General features: G+C 42.8%; 1 protein-coding gene across 4 annotated transcripts in view; it reads right to left on the reverse strand.

The window, feature by feature from the left end:
• Nucleotides 1-330: 330 nt before the first annotated feature.
• PECAM1 (platelet and endothelial cell adhesion molecule 1) overlaps nucleotides 331-26,046 on the reverse strand; it is a 47,358-nt gene continuing 21,642 nt past the window's right edge. Inside the window, exons 12-17 of one of the 4 annotated variants that reach the window (XM_028712754.2) lie at nucleotides 23,788-23,847; nucleotides 22,213-22,281; nucleotides 19,437-19,493; nucleotides 12,422-12,475; nucleotides 9,162-9,184; nucleotides 331-2,839 (exon numbers count right to left, since the gene is read on the reverse strand). In XM_028712754.2, coding sequence (XP_028568587.2) covers nucleotides 2,810-2,839; nucleotides 9,162-9,184; nucleotides 12,422-12,475; nucleotides 19,437-19,493; nucleotides 22,213-22,281; nucleotides 23,788-23,847 — 293 coding nt within the window. In that variant the 3' untranslated portion in view covers nucleotides 331-2,809. The remainder of the gene's footprint in view (nucleotides 2,840-9,161; nucleotides 9,185-12,421; nucleotides 12,476-19,436; nucleotides 19,494-22,212; nucleotides 22,282-23,787; nucleotides 23,848-26,046) is intronic. The other 3 variants (XM_077924018.1, XM_028712761.2, XM_077924019.1) reach the window with 3 other exon arrangements.

A 26,046-nucleotide genomic window follows, 5' to 3' on the forward strand; every position in this document is an offset into this window, starting at 1 on the left:
CTAGGACAATCGTGGGAATGGCATAAGCCGTAGCTTTTCCCCATCATAACTTGACTCAGCTGGATGGGTTGGGCCAAACACTTCTGATAACACACACGGGCTGCTAGACACAGAATTATTGCCAGAATGTCACGCCTGGCTACAGAGAGGCTGCATCCAAGGAAAGTCACACAGACTGTTTCCAAAACCATGAAGCTCAGAGTCTAAAATTAGCTAACGGCATCACTGAAGCTTTCAACGCAGCTCTCAGTCTGATGCCTATCTAACGTCCGCACTTGTATATTCTCACACACGTGTGACAAATGTAATAAGAAAAGATTCCGCCACAAATTACATTTGAGTCAATTCTTTAATTAAATACCTCATCAAATTCAGTGTAATAACATTTGAATGGGGAAGCATGGCCAAGGTTCTCCTAAAACGCATTTGCCAAGTGTTGCAAAGAGCCTGTCACTGCTAAACTTTTAAAAAGGCGAGTCTTCAAAAGTGCAATGCAGCAACTGAAAGGAGATTAATTAAAATATATCGCATTGGCAAGAACCTGCGTGGCTCACTCTTTTTTGTGGTTCATAATAAACCTTGCTTGAAAAACAGATACCAATCCACAGAGGTAACAAGATTAGTCCCAACATCTGCCTATAGATCATTTAACACAAGGAACATGACTTAAGCCATGTTTCATTGATATTAGTGTTCTTCACTTCTTTGTTATATGTAGCTTCATGGTTTTTGTGGCTAAATACATTAATAAATTATTGACTGGTGTTATATGTGCTTGAGCATTTACACATCACTTTCTGCTGGAGTCTACGTCCTGCTTTTATGAGCAGCACAAATATCACAGTAGACAGACAGAAGAAGCTTTGCTAAAATCAATGGAAGCTTGCACCAGCATAAAGGCTGCCTTAGGATTACTGCCTTGGGAGTAAGTCCAATAAAAAGTGAGACTACTTATTGGGCTATAAGCATTGCAGCTTTTTGTATCATAGCAATCACTTTAAAATGAAATCCTTACTCTTGTCCCGAGCCAATCCACGCTACATGTTTTAAATGGAATCCTTATTATAAAAGATGTGCCACATATAAGTACAGCATTTTCATCATCTTAGTGTCTTTTAAAATTTATCACAAATAAAGGAGAGGGACATTTTGAACTGGAATTATTGAATCCTGGCTTCCCTTCCCATACCCAGGAATCATTTCTGATTTCCAGATTTCCAGAGATATATTCAAGAGAGGATGGAATGGCAAAACACTGCAAATGTAAAATCAAGGTCTGTTTCAAATCCCAACCAAGGATCTAAAGAGTGGACTATGCAGATGTAACCCTTTGGGTAGATGTAATGTGCCAGCGAGGTGGAAATGAGATCATGCCCCCACTTCCAACCTATGTTCAACGTAACTTCTGAAAAAGCTAAGCATGTACAAACTGTCTGTGTGTACCCTTTGTGCAAGCAGGAATATGCAAGTGCAGTTTGTACATGTGGAGACTCTTTTAAACCATGTGCTGAATGTCACAGAGGGTGGATACAGCAAGTGTGCTCCTGCTCTGCCCAATAATATGACGTCACAGTACTATGACGTCTTCACAGTCCTATAATGTATCAGTGATCTCTGCTTTGTGTCATCTGACTCATGGGAAGAACAGTAATTTATGCAGTGAACTATTAAGCAGCATATGAAAGAACCCTCGATGCAAGAAGTTGTTTGACAAAGAACAACTGGAGCTCACAGTTGCACTGGCATTACTCCTTTAGGAAAGTCAGAAACTTTGCACAGATATTCAACTTAAAATATAGTTATTTGGTTCAACTGTGACATGCCCAGGTCTGCAGATGAGGTTGAGTCTCAAAAACAAAAACCTGCTTTGTCAGACAGCTATAATAGTAGCACTTCTATATATATATATAAAGGCAAATCCTTTAAGGACTTAGTTATTGTACACCTTCAGAAAGTGAACGCTGGGGGCAGACAATGGGTGTTTAATATTCATTTTCTACCCACCCACCCTAGCCACAGAGCACCAAGGCATTCCATGGATGATGCAAACAGGACATGAAATGTCAATGCTACTATAAACACACTGGACATTTTTCCTGTGTGTGAAAGAGTGTCATGTTTGTAAGACACCCCTCTGTCCGGAAAAAAAACCCCACTCTGATGTTTTGCTACCAGCAGCATTTATGCCCACAAATCAATTGCCAGAGTGGCTTGCACCGTCTTCGGGGATCATAGGGAAGTGACCAGATGTAGCTTCACATTTTGGCAGGCATAGCATCTCTCCATAAGGGTTTGGAGGACTGAAAACAAGAGAGGTGGGCAAACAGTCTCCATATGTACACACACATCTGTTGATTAGAATGGCATTAAAAACAAATACAGCTCAAACGTTGGGAGAGGCTACATCACTCTGGGCTCACCCACATCCTCATGCTTGTCCGATGGATGCAAAACACAGGTCCAAGTGGTTTTCCGTTTGCCCTGCCGCTTTCCCCAGAAAAAAACCCACTCTTTACCACTAAACTGAAGCAAATGTCAATCTGTGGAAAGCCCTACTGAGGTTTGTAAAAACAGCAGGTTTCCTTGGAGGAAGCAGCAGGGCAAGTGGAAGTGTGGGTGAGCCCTATGCGAAGCAGTAGCAGTGGCAGAACAGCAGTAACACTGTATAGATGGTGCTAGGTTCGCCCCACGGGGGTTACCAACAGCTCAAGCGAAATGTGACTTCTGAGAGCACCTAAATGCTGCAGAATGTTGGGAACTAGTAGATCGTCCTCCTCCTTGTTTTCGCAGGTGTCTGTTGCCTGCTTTTCTAAGTCTCATCGGGAGAACTTTCTATTCGCTGCAAACAATAGGAAGAAAACACAGTAAGCACAAATCCAACATGTTGATCAAATATCACATCAAAATAGGACACTCCTCTGGATCCAATAAATAGGTTGCTAAAAGTTAAAAACATGCAAAATCAATTTTGTAAAGTTATGCAATGCACATTGGCATTATGCACATCGGGGAGGGGAGAGACTCCATCAGGCAAGGCCTCCTTCCACCTGCCTTGCCCCACCCTCCGGCCCTAGGAGTCCTCATAAGGGAGCTGTTCCTGGAGGAAGAACTGTGAGGGGAGAGACTCCATCAGGCAAGGCCTCCTTCCACCTGCCTTGCTCTACCCTCTGCTTCTCAATGTGTATTGTATTGTTTTATATACTGTGGCTTGCCGTTGTTTTATTGATTATAGTTTAGATATTATTGTAACTGTTGAGTGGATTTCTGTTTAACTTTTATATGTTATTATTATTTTATTATACTATTCTAATTGTTGAATGTTGCTATTTTGATGTAGGCTGCCTATTTTAAAGTTATGTTTTATTATCACATTTTTGTATTGCATTAGATTGTTATAAGATGTACATTTTTTGTTTCTTCAGCTTGTAAACCACCTTGAGTATTGTAAGATAGAAAGGCGGTATACAAATTAAAAATGATGATGATGATGATTGGCTGGGGCTGAAGGGAGTTGGAATCTAACAATATGTGGAGGGTTACAGGTTCCCCACCCCTGAATTAGAGCCTGGAATATGTTCTAAAGACCTTTGACAAAGAAGAGAGTTTTTTCAAGCATGTGTTCTTCCTTCGCTACTAGATAATAACTGCACATCTGCAATGGTGGGCAACATGAATTGGTCAGCACCATCTCCCCTCAAGGCATTTGGGGTGGCTTTTCTGCCCAGCCAACAGGTACCAATGGACATGTAAATACAGATGTACTTGAAAGTAAGGTTATCTGAGCAAAATGGACTGGTCTTTTCCACACAAAAGACATACCAAAGTGTACCTATAGTTTCCACTCTGTTGTCTTTATGTGGTTTTTAACTATGTCTCTCTTTGTGTCTCCACAACAACAGTGTAATGTTTTCCCTGGAATTTAAAATGGATGCCTTCAGCACAATAATTTGTTGTTCCATCATAAGTAGTTTCTTCTTAAAGGTAAAGGGACCCCTGACCATTAAGTCCAGTCGTGACCGACTCTGGGGTTGTGGTGCTCATCTCGCTTTATTGGCCGAGGGAGCCAGCTTACAGCTTCTGGGCCATGTGGCCAGCATGACTAAGCCACTTCTGGCGAACCAGAGCAGCGCACGGAAACGCCGTTTACCTTCCCACTGGAGCGGTACCTATTTATCTACTTGCGCTTTGATGTGCTTTTGAACTGCTAGGTTGGCAGGAGCAGGGACCGAGCAACGGGAGCTCACCCCGTTGCGGGGATTCGAACTGCCGGCCTTCTGATCGGCAAGTCCTAGGCTCTTGTGGTTTAACCCACAGCGCCACCCGCGTCCCATAGTTTCTTCTTAGGTACTGATGAAAACACTCACACCCCCTTCTTAGAGTAGCTGAGTTATTGAACAGCATCTTTGCTGCAATTCAGAATTTTCTCAAGTGGCTTGGGTTCATTTGACCACAATGGCAGCAGAAGGTGTCCCAAATGGACAGCTGTTCAAAGAGGTAGATAGTAGATATCATCTTCCAACATGGCACCCTTTAAATCTATAGTAATTTAACACTGAAAGTATGTTCTGGCTGTATTTTGCTTGTATAGCTGCAAACCAACGAGACAAAGTAATGGAGGGGAAAATGTTGATAAAGTCAAGCTGCATTGCTGAAGCAAATCAAGCACAATACCAAATTAGTATTTGAAGAAGTGGTTGCTCATTGTTAAGATATTTCCTTTTCATATGTTTTCAGAAACTGGTGGCAGCTATTAAATAACACAGAAAGATTGCCAGCTTTGATTCCAGGAAGGAAACCCCCACCCAGTTCCTTTCTGAGTAATTCAAAATTTGCCCATGATACTTTCAAAACTAGCTTGAGACAGAATTCATTAAGGGGCAAGGAGCACTGTAGAAGCATCTGCAAACAAGTCCCATGCATGACATGCAATGTTTGACATCTATAATTCTGAATTAGAACAATTAGAAGAAGACCCATGAGGTCAAACAATGAGATTATTATGGGATGCAGGGGCATATATTAAATTCCATATATCCCTGCAGCTTTAAAAGTTCAAAGCAGTGGTTCTTAGAGCTTCTGTTATAATCGATTAAAACATAAGAAAGAACTGATCCAATTTAAATTCAAAGCAGTTTGATACAATTTGAAAAGTGCAAAAAACAGACAAACAAAAACCCAGCTCTGACTGGTGTACTATAAACTATGTTGGTGGTGTTTATGACCACAGCCCTTCAACATACATTTAAAGCACATGACCTTCCAAAGAATCCTAGGACCTGTAATTTCATCCTCACAGAGCTACAATTCCCAGCACCCCTTTCAAAAGCTATAGTCTCTAATATTCTTTGGGGGAAACAATCCCGGAACACCTTGCTTGTGAGAAGCGCCACTTGATTTTCCTACCCCCCCCCCCCGCCTTAAATAAAATAAATGAAGCTTATGGCCCTTGTTTCTTGTGCACAAGCACTTGTCAAGGTAAACCCTTACGTTTCAGAAAACAGGAGGTGAAGAAAGCAAGGGCATCACCCACAGCAGCAGGGTTGCAGGATTTAAAGCTGGAGATCATTCGTGTGCCTTGAAATCTTACAATGCTGAAGGAGATAAAAAGGCAAAGGGACCCCTGACCATTAGGTCCAGTCGTGGTCGACTCTGGGGTTGCGGCGCTCATCTCGCTTTATTGGCCGAGGGAGCCGGCATACAGCTTCTGGGTCATGTGGCCAGCATGACTAAGCCACTTCTGGCAAACCAGAGCAGCACACAGAAACACCGTTTATCTTCCCACCGGAGCGGTACCTATTTATCTACTTGCACTTTTGACATGCTTTGGAACTGCTAGGTTGGCAAGAGCAGGGACCGAGCAACAGGAGCTCACGCCGTCGTGGGGATTCGAACCGCCGACCTTCTGATCAGCAAGTCCTAGGCTCTGTGGTTTAACCCACAGCGCCACCCGCGTCCCTGCTGAAGGAGATAAGGCAGTCATAATTTCTTTTCCTACCTGTTCCCTGCCTGGCACAGTCACCCACCATCCTCCCCTGCTTAAGCACAGCCTCTCCAGGTATGCCACACTGTAAGAAGGTGGCAGCGTAGGTGGGTGAGTGGTTTGGGGAGGGAATCGGTAGGAGAAGTTCAGTAGCCCGATCCCTGCCTCAGTGGGGTGTGTAAAAGTATACGGCTGTTCTCTGGTTTGGAATATGTCAACCCTAAAGACTCAGCCAAGTTAGGCACTAAGAAGTTCCATTGTCTTCAACGTGAGAGAGCTTAAGGGTCTGTTTAACTTTCCCATCGAAACAAAAAGCACTTTTCAGCCCAACCCAAAATGTGGTGACTCAGATGTAAATCTAGCTAGATTCAACTGCCCTTCCAAAATTTGGTTGACACTTTTGTCATTTTGGGAAAATCTGTGCTCCTCTCATCCCCAAATAATCTTACCAAACAAGTTCAGCTCTTTTGGGCTAAAATGGCACTATATTCTTATGGTGATGATGACAATAAATATATAGGATGTTGCCCTTACATTCTCTCTCTCTCTCTCTGATCTTTTTAAGGTCTTATAATTAAAACAGAATCTTTGAATATGCCTAAGAGGTTATAAGAAGCCAGTACAAAGGCAGAATTGTTTTGGTGAGTTTTTGTTGCTTCTGTTGTAAAAGTTTTAGAGGTCAATGCCTTGGACAAATTCTTATTTTAAAGAAGGAGTAATCGGGGCAAACTATTAAATATCTTCTCCTACAAAGCCATTTAGATAGTAACCATCAGTCACTCTTGTTTATTCTTCCACCTATTGATGTTGACCAAAAATATGCTGCTTTAGAGTCAGAGGGCTTCAGTTGAAAGAGAATTAAATGGAAGAAAATACATTTAACAACATTGTGTGGACCCTGCAAAAAAACTTGCACGCATGAGGAGCACTGATCCCACCCCACAAATACCCGCCTGGAAGCACTTTAACAATGAACAATGCAAGTCTAAGGCAACCGAGATATTAAATGCTAATCTGAAATGAACAGGGATGTGGTAACTACTGTTCCTCTGTTAAAATAGGTCTGTTTATATTCTAACAGAATCTGTGACCTTCAGTCCTGTCCCAGTCAGATATAAAGAATACAAAGAGTTTCTTCCTAATCTCAGGAGGACTCGGATGCCTATTAACAAGAACACCTATTAACAAGAATGTTTTGTGTGTGTGTGTGTGTGCACGCACACATTTTCTGTCACTGAGTGATGCAACTGATGCTATTGTGATTCAGAGTCAGGACCTACTCACATCATTATGGGGCATTTGAATATCCTGAATGTGCTATGACTCACGTGTGCTTATGGTCACGTGCGAAAGTGCAGCCAGGCAAAGGACGTGACTTCCTACATCTGTGAGGCTTCGTTTGGAGACTTCCTTGTGAAACCAGTGCCGTCTTCTGACCACACCCAAAGCTTACTGCTGTTGGTTTGCTACTCAAACAGATGCTCTCAGCATCCCACTGCTAAATATCACTCTTTGAGCAAGCTGAATTATACTCGGAGTCGAGTGTGCTCTTTATTCAGCTCATAGTGCTGAGGAGGAATGGAAGTTCCCCCAGGATGTCTGCTTTATATACATTATTTACACAATGGGCCCCACGTGATTGGCTAATTCCGGGATTCACCTGTAGGCCAATCAGGTTGCGGATTCACTTCCACCTGGAGCTGGATTGGGTGGCTCCTGTGGACCAATCAGACTGCTGCATTCTGAATCCTATTGTTCTAGGACCAATCAGACTGCTGCATTCTGAATCCTATTGTTCTAGGACCAATCAGACTGCTGCATTCTGAATCCTATTGTTCTAGGACCAATCAGACTGCTGCCTTTTGAATCCTATTCAACTCAGTTCCTCACACAAGCCAAAAGCAGTATTCCGCATGCAGAGGCACACAATGAGGAGGTCCTGGTCTGGGCAGCACCATGTGCTCAATTTCCCCCTGGCTTGTTTCTATAAACAGTGATCATGCACCAGGTGAGATAGGGGGAAGTAAAAAGATCCCCCTCAATCATATTGCTTCTGATGTTGTGATTGCCATGCTTCCAACCTAAGGAAAGCACAAGTAGCACTGTAAGAGATCGCTAAACAAGTCTTTAAAATATATTTGCAATCTGTTTCTGACTACCCACATGGCAACTGCTTCATCTGTGTTCTGTGTTAGAAAAGAAGGCTGTCTTTGTTGTAAAATAAGCATATCATATAAATAAGCATATCTTATATATGTTGTGTATGCAAACTGTCATGGTGTGCCAGAGGCAGTTTCTCTTCTAGTTATTATTATTATTATTTATTGAATTTATATGCCGCCCTATACCCAGAGGTCTCAGGGCAGTTCACAGAACAAAATCAAAATATAAAACCACAAAATGTATAATCAAAATAAAAACAACCGCCCAATAACCCCACTCCAGATCTATAAGTTGCTGTTCTCAGGGAGCAGCAAGAACTCCCTGATTCAGTCTTGTTGAAGGAATATGAACAAATAATAATAATAATAATAATAATAATAATAATAATAATAATAATGCTTCAGGACCAAGCTAATCAATATGCTAGCTATACATATCTGTGCCCTTAAGTGTAGGGTTTGTTTCTTTACACAATTGCCAGAATTGAGTTGTATGTGTGTTTTTGAGGAAGAATCTGTATCAAGACACTAATGTGGAGGATAGGGAAGATTTTATCCCCCTGCAGTGAGCTTCCAAACCAGATCAGACCCACCATACCGGCAATTTGCATTTATTTATTTTCATCCTACCTCCTCTACCTGTTTCTCCAAAGACAATCAGGGTTAATGGATGAAGCTAATGGGTGGGTTACATATTTGTGTGTTTTTAGTTGTATCTGTTTTAATTTATACTCTGGGCTACACCGGGAAAAGGTGAAGATATAAAATAAAAAAGGAAATAAAAAAAGGGATTATTAAATTCTTTTGAACATTAAAAATAACTATAATTTACAGAAGCTCTCTCTAGTTGCTTATTATTCACATTAGGTTTACCAGCTCAGTGTATACACTGTAAGGATACATTGTAAGAATGAACAAAATACAGAAAGCATTTATTAAAACAGAAATCTAGGCTTCTGCTTTGACAATCAAGTTCTTATCTCCCAAGTTCTTATGGCTGAAATAAAATGCATACTTACTGAATGTCTGTTTCCTCCAGCATCTGAAAATTTAAAAAATCTAGTTTAGGAACTGGTAAGAGAGTTAACAAAACAGTGCAAACGTACACATCAAGGTACAAACAAGAGGTCTGGAATCCATTTTTATCTGAGTGCTTTCTAGCTTTCACAGTTACATTTGCAATAAACATAACATGGAATCATAGAATTGTAGATTTGGAAAGGGACCCACAGGGTCATCTAGTCCAACCCGCTTCAATGCAGGAATCTCAGCTAGATCATACATGACAGGTGGCCTTCCAACATCTGCTTACAAACCTCCAAGGAAAGAAAGTCTACCACCTCTCATGGAAGTCTGTTCCACTGCCAAACAGCTCTTACTGCCAGCAGGTTATTCCTGCTGTTTAATCAGAATCTCCTTTTTAAAAAGCTTTTACTGTCAAAGTGGTTGATTTTAATTTTGAAGTCGAAACAAAAACTAACATTTTAATTGCTTTGCCAATTCGGTGACATTCCTTTGTTGGTAACCATGGTGTGTTCAAACATCAAACTGCTGGTCCTCTAACAAAAATATGTAATTTGTCCCATAGTACAGCTTCCACACCCAGGGACTGGAAAGTGGCCAATATGACACCAGTTTTTTAAAAGGGATCCAAAGGGGTACTGGAAAATCACAGGCCAGAAAGTGTAATGTCTATTTCTAGGAAAACTGGGGGAAAGCATTATATTTTTAAATGTATTTTGTTGTTGTTTTTATTACAGAAAATGTATCTTTAGAACAAAGAATTAACACCAGACACCTCCCACACCTGTTCCTGGGTGGAAAGCATTATAAAAGCTTATAGAAGAGCAAGATTTCTGCAAGGATACATCCATATTCACTAAACTTTTTTAGTTCTTTTGAGATTGTCAACAAGCATAGAGAGGTGATCCAGTCAACACTGTGTACAGTACTTAGAATCTCAAAAAATCTGCAATAAAATTCTGCATCAGACTCCTAAGTAAGCTTAGCTGTCACAGGATATGAGGGCGGGTCCTTTTATGGATCTGTAGATGGTTAAAGAACAGGAAGCAGAAAGTAGCAATGAAATGACAGTTCTCCCAAGAGAGGAATGGAGGAAGTGGAATCCTGACAAAGATCAGTATTTGGACCTGCCGTTTTGTATTTGCTTATAAATGACCTAAAGTTAGGGGTAAGCAGTGAAGCAGCGAGGTTTGCTGATGGCGCCACGCTGTTCTCATCAAACTACAGCTCCCAATGTTCGTTGAGGGGAGGTGTTACGGTGTGATATCTTTGTTCATTTATCCTGATTCCCTGTTTTGTGTTCATCTTACCTTGATAACATTTATCAATAATTTGAAAGTGTATTCTGTTCCATGTAAACTGCTTAGAGCTTTTTACAATGAAGCAGAAAACTAATTATGTTAAGCGAGAAGAGGAAGTCAGTAAACTCCGTTCAAAAATTATACAGTGGTACCTCGGGTTGCAGACGCTTCAGGTTACAGACTCCGCTACCCCAGAAATAGTACCTTGGGTTGAGAACTTTGCTTCAGGATGAGAACAGAAATCGCGCGGCAGCGGGAGACCCCATTAGCTAAAGTGGTACCTCAGGTTAAGAACAGTTTCAGGTAAGAACAGGCCTCCAGAACGAATTAAGTTCTTAACCTGAGGTACCACTGTAATTGTAAATGGGGAAAAAAGCTAACATAGCTTTTTACTAAAGAGCTACCTTCATATTATGCTCATTTCTCTTTCTGGGTGTAGAATAAAATAAGAAATATGGGTTGCCATATTTCAAAAAGTAAAAACCAGGACACCCCCAAAGTTGTTGAGTTTTCTTTAAACAAACGCCACCTTTTGGAAATTCCGCCTTTGAAATCCCCGTAATCTTGGACGTATGGCAGCCTTGCCCTTGCACACAGTTTCAGTGCTAATTAAATGCTCTCCCTCTATATTGTGCTGAAGTAGCTTCCAAACAGTCAGGAGTTGGCACTGATTCCAGTTCCCATTCTACGCTCTGCCCACCAAAATACAGGGTTGGTCTTGCAATGTGAAGGGGGGAGATGTGCAGGGGGGGCGGAGATGGAGTAGTTGACTCAACTCCTTAATTCATACTGACAGGTCATGATAAAGTAGGCACAACATTCGGGATTGTTGAAGTAGATGCAGTTCAGAACAGCTCCTTTCACCAACAGTTAGATCAAAGAGCCATTTGAAATAAACAAATCTGAAACAATTTATTAAAGTTACATGTGGCATGCTAAGCATTGTACTACCAGGAAAGAGGAAATTATAAATTTTGTGTATTTCGAAAGCTTCAAATGAAGGGATGTTTGTTAATTATACTGTGGCTGGGTGGGTGTGGAAACCGGGAGAAACCAACGGATATCCCATGTCTTTGTCACCCTAAATCAAAAGTCTAGGTGGCCAGCAATGTTTTACGAGTAGGTCTACAAGTATGTCTCATAGAGGTTTTTACAAGTGTGTCTTTATCTGCAGCAAATCCTTTGGTGCAGATATCCTTTGACTGTAATAAAGTGATGCAATTAAACGATTGTTTAGCCCCCAAAATCTGGCCTAAAACAAAACAAAAGCAATGGACATGGTTGCCAGGTTTCATTGCACCCTCTACAAGTCAATGAGGCATGAGTCCCAACTTTGAAAAATGAGATATGCATTGCTCACATACTATGTACAGATACAGGTAGGTAGCCATGTTGGTCTGCTGTAGTCAAAACAAAATTAAAAAATTCCTTCCAGGAGCACCTTAGAGACCAACTAAGTTTGTTATTGGTATGAGCTTTTGTGTGCATGCACATATCTGAAGAAGTGAGCATGCACACGAAAGCTCATACCAATAACAAACTGGAATGCATGAAAACACTCATACGTTCCATTCTGAATACAGTGGTACCTCCGGTTAAGAACTTAATTCGTTCTGTAGGTCCATTCTTAACCTGAAACTGTTCTTAACCTGAAGACCACTTTAGCTAATGGGGCCTCCCACTGCCACCGCACCGCCGGAGCACAATTTCTGTTCTCATCCTGAGGTAAAGTTCTTAACCCGAGGTAATATTTCTGGGTTAGCGGAGTCTGTAACCTAAAGCGTCTGTAACCTGAAGCGTCTGTAACCCGAGGTACCGCTGTATTGTGTTTCCAACAATTTATTCACTGTTATCATCACCAGCTTTCCCTCCGCTTTAAGAGAAGGGCCTAGACAACAAAACTGTGTTGAATACAATGGTGGGTGGTATTCCACTAAGGGCTAATCCACACTTACCTTTTGCCCCGTGCTTTCCTGTCGGACACGGACCTTGAAAGCCCGGACCTGTGCCTAGAAATGCAGAACAAAAGTAAGTGTGGATGAGCCCTCTTTCCACCCGTAGAAAGATTTACGCTTGTGCAATGGAATTCCACCCCATCCCCAAATCTGCCCTCCCCTAGAATAGACTTAGGGGGCATGCAGGGGGGGGGGAGAGAATGACATTCAATTGCACAACCGCAAATCCATGCTATACAGTTTAGCATTACAATGGGTGGTATTTAACTAAACATTACTCAGAGCAGACTTGTTGAAATTAATGAACCTAATGGTGCTGGAGGAGACTCTTGAGAGTCCCATGGCCTGCAAGAAGATCAAACCTATCCATTCTTAAGGAAATCAGCCCTGAGTGCTCAATGGAAGGACAGATCCTGAAGCTGAGGCTCCAATACTTTGGCCACCTCAAGAGAAGACTCCCTGGAAAAGACCCTGATGCTGGGAAAGATGGAGGGCACAAGGAGAAGGGGACGACAGAGGACGAGATGGTTGGACAGTGTTCTCGAAGCTACAAACATGAGTCTGACCAAACTGCGGGAGGCAGTGGAAGACAGGAGTGCCTGGCATGCTCTGGTCCATGGGGTCACGAAGAGTCGGACAAGACTAAACGACTAAACAACAAAACAACAACAACAGCAAATGACTAAGTTAGGGCCATTCATTCCAATACTCATTCTACACTGAGTAAAACTTAGCTCAGGTTTCGGCAAGGTTTACCTCGCCTAGGCCGGTTCACTCCAGTGGAGATCCCTTCGTGGGCCAGATCACACACGTGCCTGCGATTTCCCGCGTCTGCGCAGACACAATTTCCGGTGCCGCGGAAGGGAGTCCCCGTGCCACACTGGTTTAACGCAGCGTGCGGGGACACACCGAGTGGGCGGCTTGGTTCAAGGGCAGCTCAGGGGCCAGTTAAACGACCCCCATGGGCCTTAGGTTGCTGACCCCTGACTTAGGTGAAGGACACCCAATGTAAAGAACGGTAAAATGATCCAACTATTTTGCAAGTGTATACTCACAGATGGGATAATCTTTCGATTAGCATATGAGAAGTTTAGAGGCTCTTTCAATGGCACATACTTTACTGTGGCCTCCTGTTGGGAAACATCTCAGTTCCAACAAGAGGGCACTTTGGAGGGGTAATGTCTGGAGTCTGAAAGCAGGAAACTGGTAAAACAGGTTTCCTGAGGCACAAAGCCACTTCTAGGGTCTTATTCCAAAGTGAGAAAGGCAGCAAGGATTTCTCAAGCCTCTCTCCACTTGAGAACATTTGTTTTTCCGCAGCATATTGTGGGTGGCAATGGGACCCTGTGAGCGTTTCCTGTCTGGACACTGAAACCACCTCCCAGTAACTGACTCATTTTTCCAGTGCAAGTACCCAAGCAGAAGCTTGTTGATCAGGTTTTCCTTATCCCAGGTTATAAGGAAAAAGAAGAACGGATTTCTGCAAGGTCTGATTCTCACATTTTAGATGCATTAATTTGAAACGGCTTCAAGGGAGGAGAGAATTTAATGGGGACAGTCCTCCTTAAAAAAGGCATTCACAGGATCTTATAAGTCTGCTGGTGCACAGCAGCCATGTGAAAATCCTGGTGTGCTGGCTCCATGGTCAAGGGGAAGCGATGTACACCATTGCATGTAAAAAGTTTAGTCCCGGGTGTAATAGTGGGCAGCTGGAGTTGTGAATTGGCCCTCATTTAGGACCTCTTCACATCACAGCTGGTTTTGAAGAGCCTATGGGGAAAGTTCTTTCAGTGCTCCTCCAATGGCCTTGGGCGCGTGAAATATACTTGGAGTCGAGAGTGGATTTCATGCTCTTTATTCAGCTCATAGTGGTGAGGAGGAATGGAAGTTCCCCCAGAATGTCTGCTTTATATACATTATTTACACTATGGGCCCCACGTGATTGGCTAATTCTGGGATTCTCCTGTAGGCCAATCAGGTTGTGGTCTCACTTCCACCTGGAGCTGGATTGGGTGGCTTCTGTGGACCAATCAGACTGCTGCATTCTGAATCCCCTTGTTCTAGGACCAATCAGACTGCTGCCTTTTGGATACTATTCAACTCAGTACATAACACCGGGGTTACATGGTGCTGCGCAGGCCTGCAGTGCTAAACAGAGGTGGCAACAGTGGGATCAACAGACCAGGAAGTAGCAGCACACAGAGGCAGAGCTAGCTGCTCCAGCACCTGGAGCGGCGCACATGCTGTGCACCTGGGGGAGGGGCTACGATATCACCCCCCTCAGGGATGACACCCGGGGTAAACCGCACTCACCGCACCCCCTTCCTCCGCCCGTGGCAGCGCATAGAGCAGCATCTGCAACGCCTGGAAGTATGAGGCAGGGACATGAAGTGCCGCAATTGCTTCTCTGTATACCAGGCGGCTTCAGCAGGCCACTGCAACTTCCCACAATGTGGCCAGACGCCATGGAGTGTCACTGCAGATCAGTGATGGCATGTTGCGCCCAAGTATTTTAAGGCGCAAGGGACACAGATGCTCACCGCAGCTATCCAGCACTCAGGCAGTAGAAGAAGTAGCAGTGGCGACACTGAGAGGAGTTCTGGCGGTCTGCAGCAAACCACCATTCAACTCTCCCACCAAGGAGCCAAGGCCCTGATGTAACATTGCTGCAACATTGCTAAACGGCCTCGGTCCTGTATACCTGAAGGAGCGTCTCCACCCCCATCGTTCAGCCCGGACACTGAGATCCAGCGCCGAGGGCCTTCTGGCGGTTCCCTCATTGCGAGAAGTGAGGTTACAGGGAACCAGACAGAGGGCCTCTTGGTAGTGGCGCCCGCCCTGTGGAACACCCTCCCTTCAGATGTGAAGGAAATAAGCAGCTATCCTATCTTTAAAAGACATCTGAAGGCAGCCCTGTTCAGGGAAGTTTTTAATATTTAATGCTGTATTGTTTTTAACACTTGATTGGGAGCCGCCCAGAGTGGCTGGGGAAACTCAGCCAGATGGGCGGGGTATAAATAAATTATTATTATTATTATTATTATTATTATTATTATTATTATTATTATTATTATTATTTAAGTGACACTACTACATGGTTCCTGGATGAAAATGGCCAAATAAAACAAAGAGCCAAAAGCAGCATTAGGCTACAAGTGCATTAGAACATCCCTGCACCTTGAAAATGCTTGCTGGAAGAGACTCCAACTACAAATGGGCAATGGAATCCCTACTCCAACATATTGTCTCTTGGCAGGCAACATTCCAGACACCTTCTTAGAAAAGAGCCCACCACACGTCTGACAAATCTGGTGACATCAGAGAGAAGGGAAGGAAAGGAGGAAAGAAGGAGAGTTCACAGGTATGAATCACTTTTTCCTATTGGAATGTGAGTCAGCATCCCTCCAGGCGGAGTGGAGCTAACTTCCTGGCAAGTGGGTTGCTGTTACTTACCAAGAAGAAAATGTCAAGGCGGGGAGGAAACTGGTGTGGTGCAAACACATCAATAGAAACACCGGATTGGTTCCACTGGTGCATTTGCACCATGCTGACTTCTCTGATGCTTTTGAATTATGGTGCTGGAGGAGACTCTTGAGAGTCTCATGGACTGCAAGAAGATCAAATGCATCCCTTCTTAAGGAAATTAGCCCTGAGTGCTCACTGGAAGGACAGATCCTGAAGCTGAGGCTCCAATACTTTGGCCACCTCATGAGAAGAGAAGACTCCCTGGAAAATACCCTGATGTTGGGAAAGATTGAGGGCACAAGAAGAAGGGGACGACAGAGGACGAGATGGTTGGACAGTGTTATCGAAGCTACAAACATGAGTCTGACCAAACTGCGGGAGGCAGTGGAAGACAGGAGTGCCTGGCGTGCTCTGGTCCATGGGGTCACGAAGAGTCGGACACGACTAAACAACTAAACAACAACGACTTCTCTGACACAATACCTCTCCCCTTTTCCCTCCCTGTAAGCAACACTGACCTACCTGCCAGTAAGCTAGAAAATCAGCTGTACACTACCTGGCAAATGACTTTTGCTGCTAAGGGGATGGGAAGTATGCTCTGGGACAGGCGTCAGCAACCTGCAGCCCATGGGCCAGAAGCAGCCCGCAGAGGCTGTTTAACCGCCCCATGAGCTGCCCCAGAACCGAGCCGCCCATTCGGCGAGTCCCCACACCGCACCGCTAACCGGTGTGGCGCAGCATGGGGACCTGCTTCCGCAGCGTCGGATATTGCGTCTGTGCATGTGTGGACGCCAGAATTTGCATCTGCGCGTGTGCAGACTCCGGAAATTGTGTGAGGGGGCGCTCACGCACACTTGCTATCCGACCCCTGCTCTGGGAGGTGCCTTCAGAAAGGAAAAGGAGACATACTCTTCCCCACAGCTGATGGCTGGATCATTCAGATTTTGGCCCCCTCAACACATATACTGCAACACTGCCCCCAAAGCAGAGCTCTTTAGTTTGTCCCATAGGAAATTCATGAGAGTTATACTTCTAGAGGCATAACGATGGGAACTAAACTTGCTTCTTGCTCATATTGTTCCAATAAGTTTGATGCAAAAGCACACGAGGCCACCGCCTTGCTGAAGTTATACTAGATGAGAAGCTTTCTGGGAACCATCTTGGGTTCCATGACAGAAGAAAGCAGGGGTGTACTGTAATAAAATAAATATGAATCAACACTTTATCCAGCTGCATACAGTGGTGCCCCGCAAGACGAACGCCTTGCAAGACGGAAAACCCGCTAGACGAAAGGGTTTTCCGTTTTGGAGGCGCTTCGCAAAACAAATTTCCCTATGGGGTTGCTTCGCAAGACGAAAAAATCTTGCGCATCCCCGCGGGTTTTTTTCGCTACCCCCCCTTTTCCTAAGCCGCTAAGCCGCCTATCAGCTGTTCCGCTGATAACCCGCTTAACAGCTGATCGCGAAAAGCCGCTAGACCGCTGTAGCACTAATGCGCTAAGCAGTCAATGGGCTTGCTTCGCAAGACGAAAAAACCGCTAGACGAAGAGAATCGCGGAACGGATTCTTTTCGTCTTGCGAGGCACCACTGTAGTTCTGCCATGGATTCTTCATTGGCTACACTCTAAAGAATGGCAGAATGTTAAACAAGAGTTCTTTTGCAAGGCTCCCAATTTGGAAGAGCTTTAAATGTGTCTCCAAAGCCAGGAAATTTAGTCACCCCCATTTTTAACACCCTGCCTTCTTTATGAGCCATGCCTCATCTGGGTGTGTGCTTCTTTATATAAATGCTCTCAATAATCATCTCCATACACAAAGTCAACATGGTTCTGTTTCAGTAAGTAATGCAGTAAGCCTCCAAAATGGCTTTGCTGTTGTGTGATGCCCTGCTTATCTGTTTGAAACACTTTTCCTGTGTATCAGTCAGGAAAAGCAGGCGCAATTAGAACAATACACTGTTATTACATTTCCAAAAATAACTGAAGCTGTAGCTGAGTATGTGCAGGAGAGAAGGTGGAATGCAAGATTAAGAGGGTGCTTGCTTATCGTCAGCCTAATCCAGCTCCCACTTTTAATCAAATCTCATTTCACTGGACTTCCTGGCTCTACAACAAAGTATTGATTAAAAGGATTTTAAGTACCATATGCAAACCCATTTGAGCAGATAAACTAAATAATGATAGTAAGTTTTGTTTACTATAAAGTTTTAAAACTATAAGCTTCCCCAAAGGAGATTTATTGTGGAAGTTATACCAATTCTCACGTTGCCGTCTAATAGGGTACAAAGCAGAGAAGCATTCATTTTCTTGAGAGGCAGATCTCTAGTGCAAGCTGATTAAAATCTTGCAATTATCTTATTAGTATAGAGCTGGAAGTTGGGGGATATGTTTGCAAGGTAAGGCCCCTAAAAAACTGGAGGACAGTTCCAGACTCTCCAAATGTCCCTATTTTACAATGACACCCCTGATTTAGAGAAGCTGTCCTGGTTTCTAATTTAATCCCGGAATGTCCCACTTTTCCTTAGGATGTCGCTACAGTGGTACCTCGGGTTACATACGCTTCAGGTTACATACTCCGCTAACCCAGAAATAGTACCTCAGGTTAAGAACTTTGCTTCAGGATGAGAACAGAAATTGCACGGCAGCGGCAGGCCCCATTAGCTAAAGTGGTACCTCAGGTTAAGAACAGTTTCAGGTTAAGAACGGACCTCCAGAACGAATTAAGTACTTAACCCGAGGTACCACTTTATTTTCATTGGAGAAATGTTGGAGGATATGGAGTTATCCAACCCCCCAAGCCGTCTGAAGGCAATCCTATATAGGGAAGCGGTTTTTTTAATGTTTAAATATGTTTTTAATATATGTTGGAAGCTGTCCAGAGTGCTAGGGCAACGCAATAAGTTCTGTGGTGTATACATAGCGAAATTATCATTATGGAATGGGGACGTCGCTATTTTCATCGGAGAAATGTTGGAGGGTATGTAGTTCTTGGCAGCCTTGGAAGAATGCTGTGCTCAGTAACATTTCTTCACACGCACAACCCTAAATGTTTAAACTGGCGTATTCATCTGTAAGGTAAAGGTAAAGGACCCCTGGACGGTTAAGTCCAGTCAAAGGCAACTATGGGTTCCTTTTTGTTGCAGTCTAGTATGAACAAGAATGAATCCTAGAGTGGCCTATGCAGATGAAGAGTAGTGTCCATGTTAGGGAGCAGGCAAAATCGGCCCGTTTTTGATTGCATCGATTTTTCATTGTCCAGTCTTGAATTCAGTTCTCCACATTTCCACAATAGTTTGGTTGGCAGGAGTGGAAGATTGGCAGAACCCAGTTGGCCAAGTTGAACAGAAGCATACATTTGCTTGTTCCAGCACAACACGCTCCCCAGACCAGCATAAGGCGGGCTTGGATTGCTCTGTTAGTAGCTCTTTTGTAAGTTTGCAAATGAACTCATCATAAATGCTTTCTTCCTCAAAGAAAGAGTATTTACATATAAAAATGCCACATGGGTTCTGTATTATTTATGTGTTTGATCTTTTCCCCTGGCTTACTTACCATTAGTAGCTTTTCTGATTTCAGTATAAACCGTTTCAGGCTTCTGTACAACAGGAGCTGGGGAAGGTATCAATATAGAATCAGTTACTTTGTGTTGCGTGTTTTAAAACTACCCTGTCATCTCAAAAGAAGGAAGCACATGACTACCAATTAGGAAAATGGCCTTTACTATCTGTCCAGACCTGAAAGTGCACTATAAATAGATGCAATGTTTATCCATAACCCAGGTGCAATTTTGCATCCTGATACACAAATATGAGCAAGACGTACCTCAGTAATTTTCCAATTATTTAGCCAATCCTGCTTATGGTACAACACAAAAGCGACCATAAACAATGAAGCAAGGCTGCAGAGCCAGCCTCCTGACAGCAGCATCACTGCCACTTACCCGGGGCAGGGCAGGGGCAAAGGAAAAGTTGGAGTGGTGAAAGCACAACAGCCTGCCCACCCCAGTTGCAGTTAAGTAGCAACAATATCATTGTCAGGAGGCTAGTGCTGCAGCAGCACCCCTCCAGCCCCTTCAGGTGCAACAAAGTCAACAAGGCAGCCCTTAGTGGGAGGAAGTGTGTGAAGAGGCGGGTCTTATAGCTGACAAAATATGTGTCACTTCCGTAAATCGGATCACTGTGCTCTGTGGAAAATAACTTGCCTAGCTGAGCTGCTGGCCACAAACCTATTTTGACTGCTGAGCCAAGGAGATAAGTAACTCTACAACCTTTAGAAGACATCTGAAGGCAGCCCTGTTTAGGGAAGTTTTTAAATGTTTAATGTTTTGTTATGGTTTTTATATATGTTGGAAGCTGCCCGGAGTGGCTGGGGCAACCCAGTCAGATTGGTGGGGTATGTATTATTATTAATACTTTTGTACTGTTTTATTGTTGTTAGCCGCCCTGAGCCCAGCTTCGGCTGGGGAGGGCGGGATATAAATAAAATTATTATTAATAATAATAATAATAATAATAATAATAATAATAATAATAATAGGACATCCCTATTTTCGCCAGAGAAATGTTGGAGGATATGCTATGAAGTAGCAGAGTATTGCTGAACTTTTAATACCAACCATTTCAAGAAGTGTGAATGTTTGTTTTTAAAACACACCATTAAACATACACTTCTGTCCAGTTGTTCTAAATTTGGTTTGGTTATTTTTTACGTTTACCAGCATATCTCTGCCAAAATGTTTGAGACTGGCAGCAGTGCCAGTGGTTTTTGAGTGTTTGGGTCAAAGCAATGCAAGATCTGTGCCTCTGCCTTTTCCTGATGGTTTGCCAAAGAGGTCTTCTAACGAGCAACATCCTTGCTTCAGACAATTCATCCCCTGCCAAGTCCTGCTTTGGCTCAAGATATTGACACTGAGCAGGCCATGTAGGGGTTTTCACTTCCAGGAACAAATCCCACGGACCAAGCATGCTGCTTCGTCCATTGGGATAAAAAGTTAGTATGACACCAGACCAGACACAGGCTAATGTTACCAAGTACAGTGGTACCTCGCAAGACGAATGCCTCGCAAGACAAAAAACTCGCTAGACGAAAGGGTTTTTTGTTTTTTGAGCTGCTTCGCAAGACGATTTTCCCCATGGGCTTGCTTCGCAAAACGGAAACGTCTTGCAAGTTTGTTTCCTTTTGCTTAACACCGTTAATACAGTTGCGACTTGACTTCGAGGAGCAACTCATAGAACGCGGTGTGGTAGCCTTTTTTGAGGTTTTTAAAGACTTTGGTGATTTTTGAAGCTTTTCCAAAGCTTTCCCGACACCGTGCTTCGCAAGACGGAAAAAATCGCAAGACGACAAAACTCGCGGAACAAATTAATTTCGTCTTGCGAGGCACCACTGTAAAACTAATCAATGGTCCATGTAATGATTATATTGTGTCACAAGGACTATCATCAGTTAGACTATTTCTTAATGCCATACATGTAAGCCCTTTTTTAAGAGTAAAAGGTCAGCTGCTATTTATATGGCTCCATGCAGATGATAAGCCTATAAATCAATTTACCTGCTACACTCAGCCTGAGAATGGCATATTCATGCTCGTATTATTGAAAAAGGAAAAGTGCTGGCATGCCATTTTGCGGGGAGAGCAACATTGCAATGGCTGCTCCTTTTTGCCTACACTTCCATACACAACAGAAGGACACATACTCAGCATATTATTGTTACTGTGAAAGTGGATTGACAGTGATCTTATCTCTGTGACTGCAGAATGGATCACAATGAGTTGTGCTAGAATCAAACACTGAAGAATAAGGGCAGCCGTTCAGAAAAAAAGGAACCCAACTGTTAAGATTATCTGGGAATGCATAATAAAGCTACCATGTCTTCCCCTGTTTTCCCCTTTTCCTGTGGGATTTTTGGACTCTGGTTATGGTATGTGAGTTAGCTCGCTTCCCTAACCCATTCTTTTTTTCTAAAATACCAATTGCCTGCAGTCAACCTTGGGGAAGGATGCACCTTATGCATGCCTGCTCTCTGCAATTAGGATGGTGTTGATTCATCTATAGGGGATGCAGGGGGTATGTCAAGGGCTGCGAGCAAAACTGCATGGTTCCGATGTCCTTTCTGTATTTCTGACTATATGCAGGTGGCTGCAGTGTCCTGTTTATGAAGAAACACCTGCTGATCCTTGAAGCGGAAGCTTTATTACTTCCTGTTTACCAGTAGTGTGGAACAACGGTTTTAAGATGAATTGGGAAATTACAATTGACACCACTCAATGGTAAGCCCATTGCTCTTCCTGCTATATGTAATGGCACAAAGTCAGCTATTTAGTTACCTCTGTAAGCATCAGCAGCCGACACTTCCACGACAGTATATTCCACCTCGGAATTCTCAAGATCAGGTCCTGCCCCAAAAATAGCAAGAAGATGTTTCTTTGTATTGCACTCTGAACTTGCTGACGGCCTGTTTTTTTTGCTATCTCTGGAATAAACCAGGCACACTCCCATTGACTTTAGAGGATGCAAAAACAAAGCTTGTGTACACTACATCTGCAATTCAGATTTTTTTTAGTTTCCCCCCTCCTGCTTTGGAATCCCAATAAATGCAGCAGATTTTCCCTCCACCAGTGACCAAAACAAACCCAGAGAGTTGGACAGACTAGTAGGGACTTGCTTTTGCCATGTATGTGTGGACAGGAGGAGGAGGAAGAGAAGCCATGGTACATTTAACCCGACCTCTCCTTCCGCAGAATCTCTCCCCCCTTATCTGGGGCTCTGAAACAAGAAGTGGCAACTTCAAATACATATTTAATATTGTCATTTAATTTTAAGTAAATGTGGAACCCACCTTTCAAATAAATTGCTGCTGAAGAAGCAACCCATGAACGAGCCATGTCTGGTAACTTGCAATTAGATTTATTTATATTTATTTGTAGTTGTTACTTCTCTCAGCGGATATGTATTTATTTTAAATATATATATAACATGCAGATCTTAATTCATTCAACAATGTGCTATTTATAATTGTTTGATTAACAGGAGGCTGTGCTTAAAATTTCTTTGAGTGGGCAGTATCAGCTAATTTTAAACCAAGCAAAAAGGAAGTCTAGCACAAAGTCTGACACAACCCAATGCGTAATGGAGGTATCAGTCTTTCTAAGAGCTAGACTAGAGGATATATTCACTACCTATCTGTGCCCTTAAGTGCAGCATGTTTAACACAAATTGCAGGTGTGATCTCTCCGATCTGGACTGAGATCCTAGCATGTGGAGCTTTAGCCAATTGCCCCCTTCTCTGACTCCAGCATGGATTTAGGTGCCCATGCCTGTAATTCGTATATGGAAATAAATCTATAATGTGCCTAGTAGAATCTAGCAAGACTTGACAACAGCTAACTTGAGCTTTTCCACTCAGTCATTGGATTGGCAATCAGTATAAAACATGGCAGGGACATATCTAAGCATTAAAAGCATTTGCTCATATGCTACGCTAATAGTGTTGACCTTGTGTCAACAAAACATATGGTGGAAGTTGGCAGGTTTGCTTTGCTGTGGGGACGTTGTTGGTGGGTGATAGAAATAAGAATAGATCTCTTTGCATATTCAAAATGTCAAGTGATGTCAAAGCAGCAATGATAAAAAGAAGTGGGTAAGGATCGAAAGGTCCCTCTAAAATATTTTAACACTTGTAAAACAGGAACAAGCCTGATTGGGCTTTCTGTGGAATCTTTCAGTATCTGAATCCAAGAGGCATCCATGTAAATTGTTGTATTTTGAAATTTATCCCCGGAAAAGATATACAAGCAGAGTGAAATCACTCCAAGCTGGGATACATTCAGTTCTAATCCTCAATGAACTATACTCTCTTGAAAAGTTAGAAATACACTCAAAAATAAAATCCCAGAAATTACCTTGACCATCCTCGTTTGATTTTAAATTATTTTTTTCACCATCTTCATTATAACCTGACCCTAAAATGTTAAAAAAACAAAACAAGAGATGAGCAGACAAACTAATTAGCAGCAGTTTTAAAAACAGCTACAACTCCCTTTTAAGCACAATATTTGTATCATCACATATCACGTATAGAAAGTCTTAACCTGGGGTTTTGCCCTCCACAGACTCCAGTGTGCCCCATCCTTGAATCTTCCTTATCCTTGCCTGCTATAAATACTCACAGTCAGGCCCCTCATTTGATTCTTGAGCTATGCTCTACAGCCTGCTCCACTGATGGTTATTCCCTTTTCCTATGCCCTGCTTTTTGAGAGGCTCTCATGGGTTTTTGGTTTGTTTGTCCCATCTTTTCTGCTTCTCTTTAAGCTCCTTTGACCAGCTTGAACTAATTCAGACCCTCCAAGTGCCCCTCTTTTCCAGGGACGTCCCTGATTCAGAGAAGCTGTCCCAGTTTCTGATTTGATCCCGGAATGTCCCACTTTTCCTTAGGATGTTCCTATTTTCATTGGAGAAATGTTGGAGGGTATGGAGTTACCCAACGCCCGAGGTGTCTGAAGTCAATCCTGTATGGGGAAGATTTTTTAAAATGTTTAATGTATTATGATGGAAATGTTTAATGTATATATGTTGGAAACTGCCCAGAGTGCTAAGGCAACCCAGTAAGATGTGTGGGGTATAAATAGTAAAATTATCATTATGCAACGGGACGTCCCTATTTTCATTGGAGAAATATTGGAAGGTATGCTGATTACCTGGTGACAACTCTTCTGTGCTTTTGACTACACATCTGTATGATGAACTTTGCTTAGATTGACTATGACAGCTAAGGTTTGATCAATTTGACATTACTGGGTCTCATTTTAACAGGTAAAGACTCCAATTTAGGATCATGCCAAGCCAAGCCAACTGATATAAGAGTGTTGTGCTTAATTTCCTGTGTCTGAACATCATACTTAGCAGTCCAGTACACACAATACACAGTCCACCTGAGATTGTCTAGCAGGCTCACACCCTCCTCAGGTGTGTTTGGTCCTCCCTTTCCTGAATAAAAATTTAAAAAAATAAAAAACTGTCCAGTAGCTCCTTATAGACCAACTAAGTTTGTTCTGGTATAAGCTTATAAGCTTTTTCTTTTTCTCCCCCCCCCCCCCCGACTGCATCAGACCAACATGGCTCCCTACCTGAATCCCTCCCTTTCCTGGTTAGCAATAAATGTGGTTTACTTCGACATCTGAAACCAGTGTAATCCTAGTTACTGCTAATCAAATGCATTTTTGTATTCTTTACAAAATTCAGAGAAATGCAAATTACGAAGGCTAGCTGTATTTCGGTTTGCGGATTGTTTTAGAAAGTGCAGATTGAGTAGGTCCGCCTTTTAATTCGGACTGAATTTATTTTCTCCTCCATCCCTACTTGAGGGCCATGGTGGCATAGCAGGTTCTACAGTTGCAGCTAAAGGGATAAGGGAAGCCCCCTCCCAAGACTCTCCGACTTCACCCACATCCTTTGAAAGGTGCAGAGGATGCTTGATTTAAATCACAATTTAAATCACTAGTCAGTAAGACTTGATTTAAATCATTTATTTATTTTTACAGAAAGACTCATTCTTGCTGGTATAACCTTAATATTTACAACCAGATGAAGGTTTCATTTTTGGAATAAAAAAATTTCAGGGTAGTTTTTACAGTTATTTCAAAAATTACCAATTTGGTTAAACTATTAGAAATACATAGAAAGGTAATTATGAAATTATTGTGAGGTTTAATAAGTTAACTGTTTATTGTGAGACACTGGTGTTGAGTACAGTATAAGGTTGGGCAAGAAGAGTGGGGAGAGGCTGATATTCTTTTGCATAGTGTATGTGGTAGGTTCTTTCTATTCATTTATTACATTTCCTTGGTAGTGAGAGGTATTGGGGGGGACAGGGTGTGGTTGGTTATCTGTGCTTGGCTGCAGTGGGGATTGTTTGCATTTGTGAGGGTGGGGAGGGCTTGGTGAGTCAGGTAAGCCAGGTTGATTCACATGCTGTTGGTGGATTCTTGTTGTCTTGTTGGGCTGTGTATGTGATAAAGGGGAGCCATACTGGGGTGAAGGCGTCCTCTTCTATTTGTTCCCATGTCAGTTTCTGTTTATTAGTTAGCTTTTCTATTAAGGCCGTTTCCCATACAATTTGATACCATCGGTCCATGTTTACTCCTGACTCGTGTCTCCAGTGT

This window comes from Podarcis muralis, chromosome 2 (genome assembly GCF_964188315.1).
Source record: "Podarcis muralis chromosome 2, rPodMur119.hap1.1, whole genome shotgun sequence".
NCBI classification, from domain to species: Eukaryota; Metazoa; Chordata; class Lepidosauria; order Squamata; family Lacertidae; genus Podarcis; species Podarcis muralis.